The sequence below is a fragment of the Phymastichus coffea genome, unplaced genomic scaffold (genome assembly GCF_024137745.1).
Source record: "Phymastichus coffea isolate CEN01 unplaced genomic scaffold, Cenicafe_Pcof_1.1 PCOF00104, whole genome shotgun sequence".
Classification (NCBI taxonomy): domain Eukaryota; kingdom Metazoa; phylum Arthropoda; class Insecta; order Hymenoptera; family Eulophidae; genus Phymastichus; species Phymastichus coffea.
The window spans coordinates 528,388-543,564 of NW_026706915.1; the positions used below are offsets into that span (position 1 = coordinate 528,388).

The 15,177-nt window shown below is 43.1% G+C and overlaps 2 protein-coding genes across 2 annotated transcripts in view; one reads left to right on the forward strand and one right to left on the reverse strand.

Moving 5' to 3' along the window:
- Positions 1-14: 14 nt before the first annotated feature.
- Positions 15-2,931, forward strand: LOC131670221 (out at first protein). Its single transcript, XM_058945638.1, has 4 exons — positions 15-567; positions 743-856; positions 1,059-1,377; positions 1,561-2,931. The coding sequence occupies exons 1-4, from the start codon at positions 469-471 to the stop codon at positions 1,869-1,871; spliced, it is 843 nt and encodes a 280-aa protein (XP_058801621.1). The 5' UTR covers positions 15-468; the 3' UTR covers positions 1,872-2,931.
- A 315-nt stretch (positions 2,932-3,246) lies between these two features.
- LOC131670201 (putative transcription factor SOX-15) overlaps positions 3,247-15,177 on the reverse strand; it is a 42,979-nt gene continuing 31,048 nt past the window's right edge. Inside the window, exons 5-9 of the mRNA XM_058945605.1 lie at positions 7,859-8,087; positions 7,234-7,436; positions 6,634-6,872; positions 5,582-5,960; positions 3,247-4,885 (exon numbers count right to left, since the gene is read on the reverse strand). Coding sequence (XP_058801588.1) covers positions 4,236-4,885; positions 5,582-5,960; positions 6,634-6,872; positions 7,234-7,436; positions 7,859-8,087 — 1,700 coding nt within the window. The 3' untranslated portion in view covers positions 3,247-4,235. The remainder of the gene's footprint in view (positions 4,886-5,581; positions 5,961-6,633; positions 6,873-7,233; positions 7,437-7,858; positions 8,088-15,177) is intronic.

Genomic DNA, 15,177 nt, shown 5'->3' on the forward strand with positions numbered 1-15,177 from the left:
CGGAAACAAAAACAACAAAACAGCATACAACACGCAATAACACCTCCACTATGTGACAGTCAGTGAAACATCATTTCAGGAATTTCAGTTTTAAGCAGTTTTACATCCAGTGCCACTTTGTCGGCCGGTCGAAGACTGACCTTCGGCCGTGACGCGCGCGCTTTTTATTTTGGGCTTCCATCTCTTTTGCGACCTTTTCTAAAATTTGGCGCTGCCGAAATCAATATTCGAAAATCCCGCGCTCAAGTTTGACAGTCTTGCTTATATCGGCTATGTTCATTCCGTATAGTGCAGTCACTTATGTGTATATGGAGGGCGACGTAGGTGCGGAATATGGCTTTGATTTTATAGCGAAATTGTTGGAAAATTCGGCTGTTTTGTTGATAGTGATTATTTCGATAATGGAAGGAAGAACTTTTCACTAAGAAATATCAAAGAATGTTGGAGTGAATCTTTGGATTTGGAACCATGAATTTTTATCAAGTTTGGATACTTGTAATCTATATTGTAGTGCAATATTTCTGTGAAATTTGTAATACGCAGCTGCTTATAAATGTTAGAAATCAGGTGAGTTTGCTATCATCAAATTTTAAGTTTACAGATTCAGATAAACAATACATTTGTGAGTGTTAATCTCGTAAGTTTCTACGTAAGTTATGTGGAATCATCGAGATTTCACGTTTCACATATGCAAATTATTCTATATAAACTATATCATTAAGATTGGATTTCATGTTTACAGGGTGGAGATATCTTACAAGAAATCATAACGTCCAATATTACAGAAGATGTGATAACTTTGGAGTTTCAGCGATCCGATGGAACTCTAGTCACTTGGCTTGTTGACTTCAAAAATGTCAGTAATTAAATAACTATTTTTCATGAATGAAATATCTAGCCTTATCCTTTTGACTTATATATTTCATCTAATATAAAAATAGTAATAGATAGGAACAGATTTTTGCTGATATTACATTGAATACTATTGTCAATCTAAAACTGATAATTATTTCTAGAAATATTAATTAATAAGATCAAATCAATTGTTTACATTTCAGGAAGCTCAAGTTATCAAAGCCTTAGTCTTAGGCGAAGAAGAACGAGGTCAGAATCAATTTCAAATTATGTGCTTTGTGAATCACTTTTTTAAAATGGATTTTATATCATCCGATGCCATGGCAAAACTAAGGCAGAAAAATCCTGGTACAGTCAGAGTAGCTGAGGAAGACAAAGGTCATGCCAATTATACAATGGACTTGTTTTTAGATGTATCTCAATCTAGCATAGTCTCAAAACATATAAGTGATTTGTGTGCCGATGCAGCAGAAACTACATACACAAGAAACGAAGATCTTAAACAATGGGGTCAGAGACCTGGTAGGTCATTTTCCAAAAGTTAAACAAAAGTGATTTAAAAATAGAAATTGCGTAATTATTATGAACTATTTTGTATTTTTAGACTGAATTAATTAATAAATCATTTTTTAATGGAAAATGGCCCTATGTAATTTAAAAATAATATATCTGATGTACATAAATAACAATTTTTCTTCTTATTAGGTTCAATAGAATCATCACTTTTAGTAGCTGTACATAATTTTACTACTACATCAACTCTTCAAGCACAAAGTGATCATGGAAAATCTTCACTGATATCAAAATGTGTGGATGTAGCAAATCTATGGGCACCATGCACATGCTCATTAGAATTATGTATTGGTTGGTATCCATGTGGACTGAAATTTTGTAAAACTAAACCTGATGGAAAAAAAGCAGCTAGTTCATATCGTTGTGGTATAAAAACTTGTAAGAAATGCTTTATGTTTTCTTATTACTCTAAAATGAAACAAAATTGTCTATGGGATGAATGACATTTAAGGACATCTTAATAACAAATTTGACAGATTAATTCAAATGGAACAAGAACCAGTGTCAAAGAGAAACTTACATAATTTCTTCTTTAAAGTTACAGTATATTGACTCAAAGTTTTAATGAACTACAAATAATTGATGTATAACAACGTTATATAATAACAACGTTGTAATACTTGTACACACAAATCACTTAATAATTCCATTGTTTATTTATACTCATTAAGAAATGAGTATTGCGTATATTACACATTCCAGTGTAAAATATTTTGCTCTTAAAATCATATTTCCAATTTTTTTTAATGAATATTTTTAACCTAGCAACAAAATAACTCAGCTATTGTTCTCGAAATAAAAAAAGACTTGAACATGTTCATGACACATAATGAAGTATTTTAGAAAGACTGTTAAATCTGTCCAAAAATAATTTTATAAGCTTTGATAAAAAGTGAGCTTGGATTTTATTTGCATTCCAGTTTTTGGATTATTTTGTTTTTGTTATCTAATAATAAACTGTATTTTTTGTTCGAGTATGAAAGTCAATTTCAATGAAACATTCATATAACAATTGAATATTGTCGCCGATTGTCACGGTTTATAAAATCGAAATTATCAATTAGATCAATTACAATGTTATGATAAAATAAACTAATAAATGATTGGGGATAAAATAATATTTAGTCAAGCGCATCAGGATCTAGCTGTGCAAAAGCTATGAATATTTCTACTTAAAATTGTAAATTAAAAAAATGTGAACTTATATTGTATTAATATTAAGAGTTCTACAATTATTCAGGCTGTATGAATTTTATCATAACATTGTAGATCGAAGGTTAGCAATATGTACATACGTTTGTATATACATGAATAAAAAATTAGATTCCTAGATAGTCAAAATGTAAGTCAAATTTTCAAACCATGTACAATGTTTTGAAGCGAAATAAGCTAGTAATGTGCCATTGTCATCCCTTTTTACAATGAGAAAAATGTCAACTTAGGGAATAGGATTAAAAAAAAGAAAAACTATTGTAAATTATTACTTGATGCGATTCAAAACCAGTGGACATATTTAATATATATATATATATATCGCTTTTATATATATATATATATATATATATATATATATATATATATAAGCGAAATAAAAAGAAGACAAATGAGATTTCTCTTCTTAAATATAGAGTAAAAACTTTGTATAACATGACGATTATGTATTCTTTACAAACGACGCTGTAATTTATACACATATTTTTTTATAAGTATTTAATAAATATATTCAAAGCACCACATTCAATTGGAGCGTTCATCCATAATTAAAAAAAACCACATGGATTTCTTACAAATATCATTTATTTATAAGATACAGGAAATTCTATATGCACGACTCGCAATCCTGCAAAATAATTATCTATAATTCTCGCTTATAAAATTTCTTTTGCGTGTCGTATTGCCTACAAAGTACTACAACGTGATACAAAGAAATGCGCCAAGGGCAGGATAACGAGTTTGTTTTATTTTATTCATTTTTCATGTTTCTATACTGCATACGTTTACATCGAATTGACACTTTGTAAAAACATCGTTTTGGAACGAGGTTTCGCGCAACATTATTTACAGATAATCTTACGTATTCGTGATAAAATTTTCCTTAGAATCTAGCGATGTCTTAGATTTTTTTATATACTTAATAAGTACAACACTCTGTCACTCTGGCCATCAACACTCGCTTTGTGCAGATTTCTCGTAATTGATCTACAATCGACTGACATATCAAACTATGTATATATTTGCAATGAGCGTCTTTTTGCCGCTTTATCCAGAGTTTGACAAACGAACTAAGGAGTTTTGCCTACACACTAAGTACACGTGGATATATAATAAAATCTTTGTAAATACATGTACAAATTGCTTTAACGTCGTGCCAACGAGATTGTCGTGTACCCTTGCTGAGGGCTCGAAAAGGATTAAAGTTGAGGGTAGAGAGAGAGAGAGATAGCTATATAAAAAGTAATAAGAAATTCACAAATTACCTAAGCACCAAAAGAGATCCGTGGAACAAATCAGAACTCGCAATTAAAAATCATCACAATTATGGGAAGTCTCATCGAACGTTTGATCAGAAACGTATCATACATATAAAGAAAAGAAAAACTCTCACAAGTACGCAGTTTGTTCGCCAAAGCTATTAAATCGTCTTCAACAGTTCTGAACATTCACCGTCCTTTCGTGTAAAAATTGTTTTACTTTTTATATACAATTTTTGTTTCCTTCTCCGCCTCAACAGTTTGCGACTGTTGAGCAAGAGAAAAATACCTAGAACTTACGTAGAACTTAACTTACCGACGCGGGCAGTAATAACACTAGCTACTGTAACAGGTTTTCCGAACGTCAGCCAATATAACGCTGAAATCGTCGTCGGCAGTTTTAGGCACGTGTTGCTCTTGCAAATTTTGTCCAGGCTGCTGTTGCTGCTGTTGTTGTTGCTGTTGGTGCTGCACTTGTTCCTGATACTTAGACGCCTCGAGACTCTGATGGTAATGCTCCATTGCCTGATGACTCATCGCCAATTGCGCGACATCTTTCCCTTGTTCGTCCAGAATACAATGAGCACTGGCCAATTCCAGTTGATGCTGCTGCTGCTGCTGTTGCTGCTGCTGCTGCTGGTGCTGAGTCGGTTGGGGTTGCGTCGGCTGTTGCTGCTGCGGCGCGTAATAGCGCAAATCACCCGCGTAATTGTGATTGCTGTCGAGTAGGTTCTGTTGGGTGAGACTCGTGTGGGCCGTGCCACCGGTGCTCAAGCTCGACGGGTGCGCGTACTTGTTGAAGTACTTTTCCAATTGCATCACGTGCTCTTGCTCGTCGTCGTGGTGCAGTCCAGCCGTGGCATCCAGGTGGTGGCTTAGGGCTAGTGACTGTTGCGACTGTTGCTGCGACTGTTGCGATTGCTGACTGACCGAGGTGTCGGGTGAGTAGTCCTGGTGATGCGATAGCTGATAACGATGTGACACGCCTGTTACAAATAAACGCAAATTACACGTCAACTCGCTGTTTTGGCGTGAAATCAAAGTTTCCATCGACTTTAACGAGGAGAGTGCCACTTGTTTTGCTCGCCTCTCTTCTCTTTATATTTCTATAATCGAATGTCGTCTATATGTGCAAATTTATGATTCTGTTGTGACAGATATAATTTGTGACCTGAGCAAGATGAACTTTAATAATAATACTAAATGAAAGAAAAGGATCACATTCTTTCTATAGATCATCAAAGTACTACAAGTTAATAAAGTCTCTTAAAAGAATCTTTAACTAAAGATTCTATTAGGAAATTTCAAAATGGCATTGCTTTCAAACGGTTGTACCTCGTCTTCCTAATTTTTTTTCTGAAAGGATGATCCCAGCTTGGAACGAGTCTCCCAAGTTAGAGGCATATCGAAGATCCAAAAAAATGGCACTTTCCTTGGAAGAGGCATAACGATCACTTGATAACAAATTACCACGCTAACAAGTAGCAGAATTAATAGCGGTAATCTAACGAAAAGCCCGAGCAATCGATCAAGCCAATTCTCCTTAAGAGTACGAGGCCAAATGGCACGAAGCACGCGAGCGTTATTACAAAGTCGGGTGGAGTCCGGATGCAGAGCCAGAGTACAAATCGTCTGGGTAGTACTGAATTAATAAGCCAGAAGCAGCAGCGCGACATACTAACCGGAGCAGCCCTCTGCGGGGCGCAAGCCAGCAAGATTCTGCTGCTGCTGCTGCTGCTGCTGCTGCTGCTGCTGTTGCTGCTGCTGCTGCTGCTGCTGCGTCTGCTGCTGCTGCTGTTGCTGCTGCTGCTGCCTGGCATAACTGACATCCTGTTGCTGTTGGGCGTAGGACGATTTGGCCGGCTGTTGCTGCGCTTGCTGATTGGCGTAATGGATGGATTGATCGTGCGGCGAGGCGACGGGTGGATAAAAGGTGCCAGTGACGCTGCCAACGTTGTCGAAACCGGATCGCAGCTTGTTACACGACACCATCATGCCGTTCGCTATGCCCACCGCGATGCTCGTCGACTGCTGCTGCCGCTCGAAGTTCAGATAGCTCACCTATAATAACACGACAATTGACCAACTACGTGTGAGGTCTTGTGCGCAATAACATTCGAGACCGTTCAAAGACGGATGCTGCTAATTATCTCGGAATATTATATATGCAGCTACGAGCATCTGCATAACTTTTGCTGTTGGTCTTGATAAAGATACATTAGAATGGACAGGTAGAAGCCTCGGACTTTGCCTACTGCAAAAAGGGGTGGCCTACCGAGTGAAATCATTTGATTGGTGATCTAATTGGCTGAATGTAGTCACGTGAGCTATTGTGTTATGACAGCACGCGATATGGGTACGTACGTGTATCGAGTACACAGTATCATTTAGCACGACAGCCGGCCTCTTCAGCAATTTAGCCCTAAATAATAGCCCGAATCGTCGACGGCCTAATCTCAAAGTCAATTGCGTTTATTCTCTGGACGTGTAAATTTATTTAATATTTCCGCGATAAGATTCATTCCAAGAAATTTTTTCAATTAACCCGACGATGAAAATTATCCCAGCATAGCAATTACGTAAAGAAGAAACGAGCGCGCGAAGCGGAATTGAAGAAGCAAGTTGTTGAAAATTGACAACCGATCGACGTCAAAGTTATTTGACAGTGCGCGAAAGCTCAATGGACGATAGAGAACAATAGACATAAAGATGTGGAGGCGCGGTAAGCCAATACCTTTTTATAGGTAAGCGTGTCCGTGTAGCCGGGAGCTGCGGTATTCGCGCACGACGATACGCCGACGTGCTGCAGCTGATTGTCATTGTTCATGTACGAGTAACGTTTGCTCTGCTCGGATATCTCGGCGTGTTGTTGCTGCTGCTGCTGCTGCTGCTGCTGCTGCGCCTTCGACGTACCCTCCATCAACTCCCTCTCCGGATCTGGATTCTGCGACACTGGTAAATGCGTCGCGTCACCTGCCAATTAATCGTCCATTGTTTGCATTATCCTTTTCTTTTCCTTTTAAATAGCTTTGACGGATGTTTCCGTTGCGAGCTCTGTAGAGAAGAGCATCGACTAACGGAATACGATATTCTATGAAAGTTGTATAAATTGGTTTTACAGCATTCACAAATACGAATAGCTTGGCTCTGCGCAATTATCGATCGTAGCCGGATAGTCAATCAGAAAATCACGCGAGAATAATTTATCAATTTCATAATCGAGAAGTTATTGAAGCAATAGCCGCGAACAAGGCTCATAAAACTCGGTGGCGGTGTGGTATTGCGCAGAGAAAGAGGGAGGGAGGGAGGGAGAGAGAGAGAGAGAGATTTATACCATCGGGCTCAGGACTGGCGACGGGCGAGATGTCGGGCGTGTGAATGATCGGCGTGTATGGGCTCCCGTAGAGCGAATTGTTCTCCGATTTGTAGTCGGCAATGCTCTGCGGCTGGGCCGTTTGCTGATGATAAAGCGACGAGATCGGCGAGTGGCCGCCCCATCCCATCGCTCCCATGCCGCCGAAGTTATCCATCTTCGACCTGCAACGCACACGCGGACATAAATTTGGACGAGCGAGGAGGTGAAATTTCATTTGCTTTCTCCGCGCCATGCACTAATCAGTCCTCGCTCGGCACAAATCTACCGTTCTCATGAACTCTCTCTTGCGCGCGCACGCGCGCGTGGCTTTTTGAATATTCATGCGCCGCGCGACTTACGTTCGCACGCCCCAATTACCAGTGTGTTCATTACGCGGTTGCGCGCTGCGTGGCTTCCGCCATCGTCGATAAGATTTTCGTCGGTCTTCGGCTGCGCTCGAGCTTGCGCGCCGCGAGCGATCGCCAAGAGATGTCCCTTGCCCCTTGCCGATCTCGACGACGCACGTGCAGCCCCACATGGCCGAGTCGACGTTCGCAATTGGCTCGTCGTTTCCCGAGCGCGAGCGTAAAGCCAAGGGACTCACATGTTATGATGAATAGCACTGGCTTGAGCATTGGAGCGATTGCCCTGAGCCGCGGCGGCGACCGCCGAGGGCGGCGAGGCCGGCGCGCCCGGCGCCCGCTTGGCGTGTTTCCGTCTGCGAGGCCGGTACTTGTAGTTCGGATGCTCCTGCATGTGTATGACCCTCAGCCTCTCGGCCTCCTCCACGTACGGCCGCCTGTCCTGCGGCGTCAGTCCTCGCCACTTCTTGCCTGCAAATCAATCGCAAACACGTCACTCCGGACCTGCCTCTCTCCCCATCTGCCGCTTGACAAAACGCGCTTTCTCCTTGCTCGCGATACATTGCGCATGCATGCACACACACACACACGCACACCCAACAGTTAGTTTCGTCTTACCGAGCGGCCTGGTCCTTCGTAGTCTTTACTTTCTTGTGCGGAGCAAGCATGAAAATTACAAAGCAGATTGATCATTCGTTGATTTTCGTGATAAATGATAACATGAAAAAGAAAGGGGGAACGTAATGCCGGCAAACGAGCCTGACCAATCGAGCGTCAAACGCGCGCGAACGATGCCGAGAGGTGCCGGCAGGCAGCCAAGGAGGCTGATTTAATAGTAGCACCTATCCGACAGATCCGTGCGCAGAGCCGCAACAACGCGTCGGCCGTTAAGCGCGCGCGCAAGCGTAGAAAGAGCAATATGCCGTCGGAACGCAGCCATTTGCGAGCCTAATCTCCCCGTACCTCTCGAGTGCGCGCGCGAGCGTTCTTTCGGGCGAAGCGGTGAGCGCCGCATTAAGGGGGAGAGACAGATTGCTGCAAGCCTCGAGGGTGTACACGCGGAAATCGCGCGAATAAGGCGCCTCGGAAACGCGCGCCCCGATCGAGATCGAACGAGCGCGAGATCTCGCGACAGGTCATCGCGCGCGTTTCGTGCGCCGTGGGGGAGCTGCACGCGCGCCAGCCAACAAAAAATACACGTATACGCCTGATTATCGGCGGCGCTGCTCGGCTCTCCCGCCAATTTGTTTACAATCGCCGGTAATTTAAGCCGACGCGCAATAAATTATCGCTCCCCCGCGCACTCGAGCTCGTTGCGAAAATCGAAATGCGCCTTCTAAGCCAATCCCAAGATAGCGCGTAGCAGTTTTCACGCACCGATGTGTGTGTATATATTACGTAAAACAGTTCGTAGACTGGACGAGCTTGGCCTCCGACGTCGCATCCAGTGTTCGGAGAAAGTGCGCGCTCGAGCTTCGCACGTAAATAAATACGAAACGCGTGTACCTGTATGCGCGCGCGTGCATGCACGCACACACACACACACCTAGTGTGTGTGTGAGAGAGAGAGAGCGCGAAATTGGCCACGCATCTCTCTCTTGAGAGTTGTAAAACGAAAAAGCTATACGGGGGCGTAGATATGGGTGCGCCCGCACCATTATTTCATATTTCATTTTGTGTTTCAACGAAGACGCGCGCAGAGAGAAAGAGAGAGAGAAAAGAGGAACGAAGCATTGCGGAAGAGAACATCGAGAAATCGACCCCGGGCTGCCTGCCTGCTCGCGGAATGGGCTATCGCGCCAGAGAAAGGAAGTCGCTCTTAAGCGCATCACCGCCTTTTACGCATAGAGAGAGAACGAGAGAGAGAGAGAGAGAGAGAGAGAGAGCTTGATAGATGTGCGATTTTGTAGGCTTTGGAGCTTTGTTAGTTGATTTTTCGCGATCTTTTTATTAGCTTCGCTGCGATGGGATGTATCCAAGTATGCAGTGCGATACGTAACGTCCAATTATCCAAATGCAAAAACATCGGCAATTAACGAAAAGCTTCTCTCGATCAAAATATACGGCTAAATTGCTTCGTGTAATACAATTTCAATCGACGTACCGGCGAACCTCGAAACAACCAATGTACGTGCAGAGAGCGCACTGTACGAAAAGAAAAAGAGAAAAGCAAAGTCATAATCATCGCAATCCACTTACGGAGCTACTTTAAAATCAAGGTTAAATTAATGAAGACGTCGAGGATATACAAGGCAGACTGAGAGCAGCAGCAGCCAAATGAAAAGGGACACGCTCGGCCATTAGAATACTTAACGAGGACACTGAGTGCGCGGGTGTGATGATGAATCACTAGGCGCTCGCACGCGTTCGTCCCTCTTTCTCTCTCTCTCTCTTCCTCTCGAATGTTAAATTAAATCCACTTAAGCCCGACAAAAAAATCTCCATTTCTCTTTCTCTCGTTTCCAGTCCGATCTCCAAATCCTCTTATTTTTCCTCGCTCTTTCACCACTATACAAAGAAGCTGCTTTTCTTTTATTATTGTTTCAAAAAGTTACTGTACTGTTTCCTTTGTGCGCCGTACGCGAGTCGCGTTAAATTTGCTAAGAACGAATTTTCGCAATTGCCGCGCGATCCGCAAACCGAAAGGGGGAAAACCGCGAAGCATTTAGCCGCAGTCGAATTGGCGAAGCTCGCCGCGAGTCGAGCGCGTCCCCGAGAAAGGATAAAAGACAGATCGATCGACTCGGGGGCTCGCCCCGCCATTCCTCTGAATTAATTTAATTAACGATTCCGCGAACGCGGCGCAACTGACGAGGCTCACCTCCGTGGCTGCCGCCGCGTTACCGCCGCGAGATGGATTTCGCTTTGGCGCAAGCCGACTTTACCGAGCTTTCTTTGAAGCTTCGCGGGACGGCGGAACACGATAGATCGCGAGATATCGGGCCGGGATAAGCGCTCTGCCGAGCGACCGAGCGGCCGAGATTTCCATCTGTGCGAGTTTGATCGAGTGACAATGAGACGCGTACAATTAATTGGACGTGCGCGCGTGCGCTCACGAGGGGAGACGCGGCGAACTCGCTCGCGAGGAAAGAAAAAGAAAACCGCTGGCTTGTACTCGCAGTTAATAATTTCGAAGCTGTCAGGGGGATAATCTTAATTACGGATGTACCGTATAATCACTTCACTCGGGCCTAATCGGATGTGCGGATCAGGTGCTGTAACATCTTATTTTAACTTTAAAGCCCGCACCTCTATAATTAATAAATCTACTCGGGTTACATCATCATCATCATCATTATAATTATCATCGGCAATTTCTCATTGTGCGTCACTCGCGCGCGCAGCGAAACGTCGTCAATATTTCGCCTGCGCGAATGGTTCTTTTATCGCGCGCGGCGGAACACGCTGCACCTCGTCCGCCGTCCCAAGACGAAAGCGCGCGGCGAGAGGCGGCAAGCGGCGGCCGATCATCGAACAGGAAAAAGAAAAGAAACTCGGGCGGCGAATAGTCGCGACTGGAAACTCCCAATCACGAGCCGGGCTGAAAAATTTCGCCATCCACGGCGATATCGCTGGATCTACATTGAAATCAAATAAAAGCCCGAGCCCCTGCCATGGTGGGTTGGCCTTTTTCCACGACCGTGCCGCCGTATGCAACGCACATTATGCGAGCGCGGCTAGAGAGGAGGCGGAGAGGGAATGGGAAAATATGGCCCGGAGGCCGAAACGCAGCGGTAAATGCTGTGCGCGAGCGCCCGAGCGCCCGAGCGATGCGGCTCTTCGATATTATTTGCGCGACCTCGGGGCCGCCGCCGATGCCAAAGCCGACGCTGCCTCATTGTTGCCGACGGCTTCGATTCTCATTTTTCTTTTTTTATTTTTATCTCTTTCTCAATTTCCCTTCTGCGCGATCGTTTCTTGCCTGATTGATTGCTTTCTTTTTTCCCGATGATCGTTGCACACGTCTGGGCTCCACGAGCTGCGATTATCGGTATTTTCGTTGACGACGGTGTTCTGTCGAGCTCGTCTCATTCACTACCAATCCACACGCATCCTAAATAGTATTCTTTCATATCGATAGCTTTTCTATCTTGTACAGAGTAATCTAGACACAATATGACGTTCTCTAACTCGTTTATGCGCAAAATACGCATCGATTGAATTATCATATCGTAACGGCATAAGAACAAGTAGAGAAGTAGGGAATTCGCTTATTTTGGAAATTTCAAAATTCACCATAGTCCAAACGTGAAGCATAATTTTTATTTCTTATATTCTCAAGCATGTTAGCCAAATCTGTACATCTCGCATAGATATGGGTGATGGTAATATCTGAATTTTATGATCATACGCATATACATAGATATTATGGCAATCATTATTTGAAAATATCTCTCCAGAATCCAATATTTTTTGAATGATCAACAAAAAAATCGGTATTCGCATTTCACGTTATCAACTTGACTTATTTTTTATCCGTACTTATATACAAATTACGATGCAAACTTATCTAACACTTTCGCGTACTAGAATCGTTTACAAAAACGTTTCCTACAACAAATTATTCACGGACAAATAGTCCTTCAATTTCTGAGAAAAAAAAAACCATACAGTTCGGCAACTCCGCGATCTCCATAAATATACAGAGACGAACGATAAAAAATTCAGGCCGAGCCTCCATACAAACAAGCGACAACAAACGGAAAGTCTCGAGAACGGATGTCCTGGCATATCGCTCGCCGGTGCGGCGACGCAAAATTAGCAAGGATGAATGGCGCTGTATCGTTTTAATGGGCCGTCTGCGCATTCCATCGCCGCCGCACAATGACATTCGCGCGAATTAATAATCGAGAAAGTAAAGAAAGAGACGAAGGACGAAGGCGTATAATAAACGATAAGGCAAGCCGCGACCTGCATACGAAGGGATCAGTACATTCTGCGCTCTGCATCCGATTAAAAGTACGCTTTGCGTTCGTTGACTCCGTCGCCGAGCAATGAGTGATTCGCCAAAATCGGCCTTCGCGCGAGCGTTTCAACTATTCGCATCGGAGAGGCTCCAACTCCTTATCCATCGGATTTATGCACCGAGAGGGGGGCAAGCCGACCAGCCGAGACGAGTGTCAGATCGATCGGTGCGCAAACACGGGCTCGCTGCGTCCACTCGCACCGGCTAGATCGAAACACACACAGCCGCTGGCGTCTTAAATAATACGAAAACACCATTAGAGCGCACGGCAATCTCGCACGCCGCTCGCTTGGCGAAGAAAAAAAAAACGATCGAGTCGTAAATTGTACCAGTGCATTAAGTAAATTGAGCGTGCACGCGAGTACTCATAATCAATGGCTAACTCTTAACTGGGCGTGACAAAATTTCAAACGCAAACAGGCTCGTCTCGCACCTCTGGCACTTGTACACTTTCTCTAGCCGCCAGACATTCGAAAACAAAAAGAAAGCTCTATAGGCTGTATGATTATCCTTTATGCAAGATATATTGACGCTTGGAAAGTCTAATTTCCGTCGTTATAAATTTCACAAACGCTGCACGCTGCTTCTATTGAATAATTAACGCCGTTGCTGACTATTTTCTCGTAGTTTATTATCTATTGTCGAGCGATATACTTCTGCTTGAACGGTGCGTTGACAATGGCATTGTCAAAATGTTTTACGTTGAAAAAATTTCGTATGATCAAGTAAAAGAAACATATCAAACGTATGTACATTTGAAACTATACAAATACAAATGTTCTCGATTTTTTAATCATCGGTCCAAAGGCTTATTTTCTTTCCTCGTAATGCTTCACCAATCAACTGCAACAATTATAGAGATGAAGAAATTTCTTTATTGGTTACTGCATGATCAGACAAGTATGTGTCAAAGAAAATTACCGAGTATTTTATCACCCAAATAGTCGTCTGTCATCGTTATACATTTGAAAATGATAATTAAATGAAAATCAATCGTACAATACAAGCAGCGAGCATGAGGAATGAGAAGGGCATGAGGGAGTCAAGTGATCAAATGAACGGTATTCAAGAGCGCTAAACGTTGTAAATAATGGACTTTAGCTGGAAGCAAACAAGCCGGCTAACTAACAACCGGCAACAAACTCGTCTAGAATCGGCTAGAGCTTTCCATTGGCACAAGAGAAGGACCCGCACCAAAAGGATATAGTTAAAATGGGCGTGATAGTCCGTGGAGAAACGCTCGCGCGAGAGAGTTACGAAGCATATAATGGGAAGACATCCTCCTACGATTGCGAAGCAGAAGACGAGAAAAAACAACCAACGAGGCGAATAGAGAGTCTCTCTCTCTCTCTCTCTCTCTCTCTCTCTCTCTCTCTCTCTCTCTCTCTCTCTCTCTCTCTCTCTCTTGAGGAAGCGGAGTGATGATCGCGTGCGCAAGCGAATAAATTGTGCTCTTATATACCCTGGCTCTACTCCGCGTGCGAGCACAATGCAGGCCGCGATGCAATAACTGTTATCTCTCTCTCTCTCTCTCTCTCTTTCTCTCTGCGTGTCTCTTTGTTCGCTTTCTCTCGTTTCGTCCCTTAGATTGCTTCTTTTATATTTAATTTGAATATCATCCCGAAATTGAGACGACGCGCATCAAGAGATCGTAACTTTATTTTTTACTCGTCGAGTGCACGCACGCCAGCTTCTTTCGTCATTTCCATCACGGAAAAAGCTTCTTTTTATTGTGTTGTCTTCTGTTTTTTTCTTTTTTCTTCAAGTCTGCTGTTGCAACTTGTGTGCGTTTCACGGCAGAGATGAGTCATTGCACTAGGTATATATATACCGTCTGTCGCTTGTTGATTATGAAACATTTCCTCGCGGCCCTAAAACATTCCTTGCCTTTTTCGCGTAGCCGCTTCACGTTAGGTGCGCCTTTCAACCTTTCCCTTTGAATTATCATAATTACGTTTACTTTGGCTGCTGCGAATGCTCACGATTGGAATTTCGTTAAATACGACAGCCTTCTGCGCGCTATTATTCGCTCTCCGAATACCAATGCAGATATCATCGATAGTTAAAAGGAATCGACATGATCGTAGAATCGATTATAAAGGAAACGCTTCCTCGCTGAATGTAGAATTTAGAAAAAGATATTTTACAAACTTTAGCAAAAACATCGACGTTTTATGAATAAACAATGACTTGTTTACGTGTGTGTCGTTATAAGAAAAACGCTCAACTCCGTTGAACGAGTCGAAAATCCATCAAGTTGATTTCCAACTCAATTTTGATAATTGCAATGATTAGTGGCATATACGCACCGAGGCACGCTCTGATGATAAAAGCAGCAGCGTCACCACAAAAGCGAAGAGACAGCTGCTCGAAATGATGCAGCAAAATAATTAATAAGATAAGATCGTATAGCTTTGGCAAAAAGAACAGGAGGAGGAGGAAGAAGAGGGAAGATCAAAACGAAAATGACATATAGGCGAGGAAGGTAGTATAAGTAGTAGCTTTGGCGTCATCGGTGGCGGCAGTTCATAACTGAATTAGCGGTGGCGGGCCGATATAAACAGACTGGTTGGTCTTTGGGTTCCGCGGCGATCC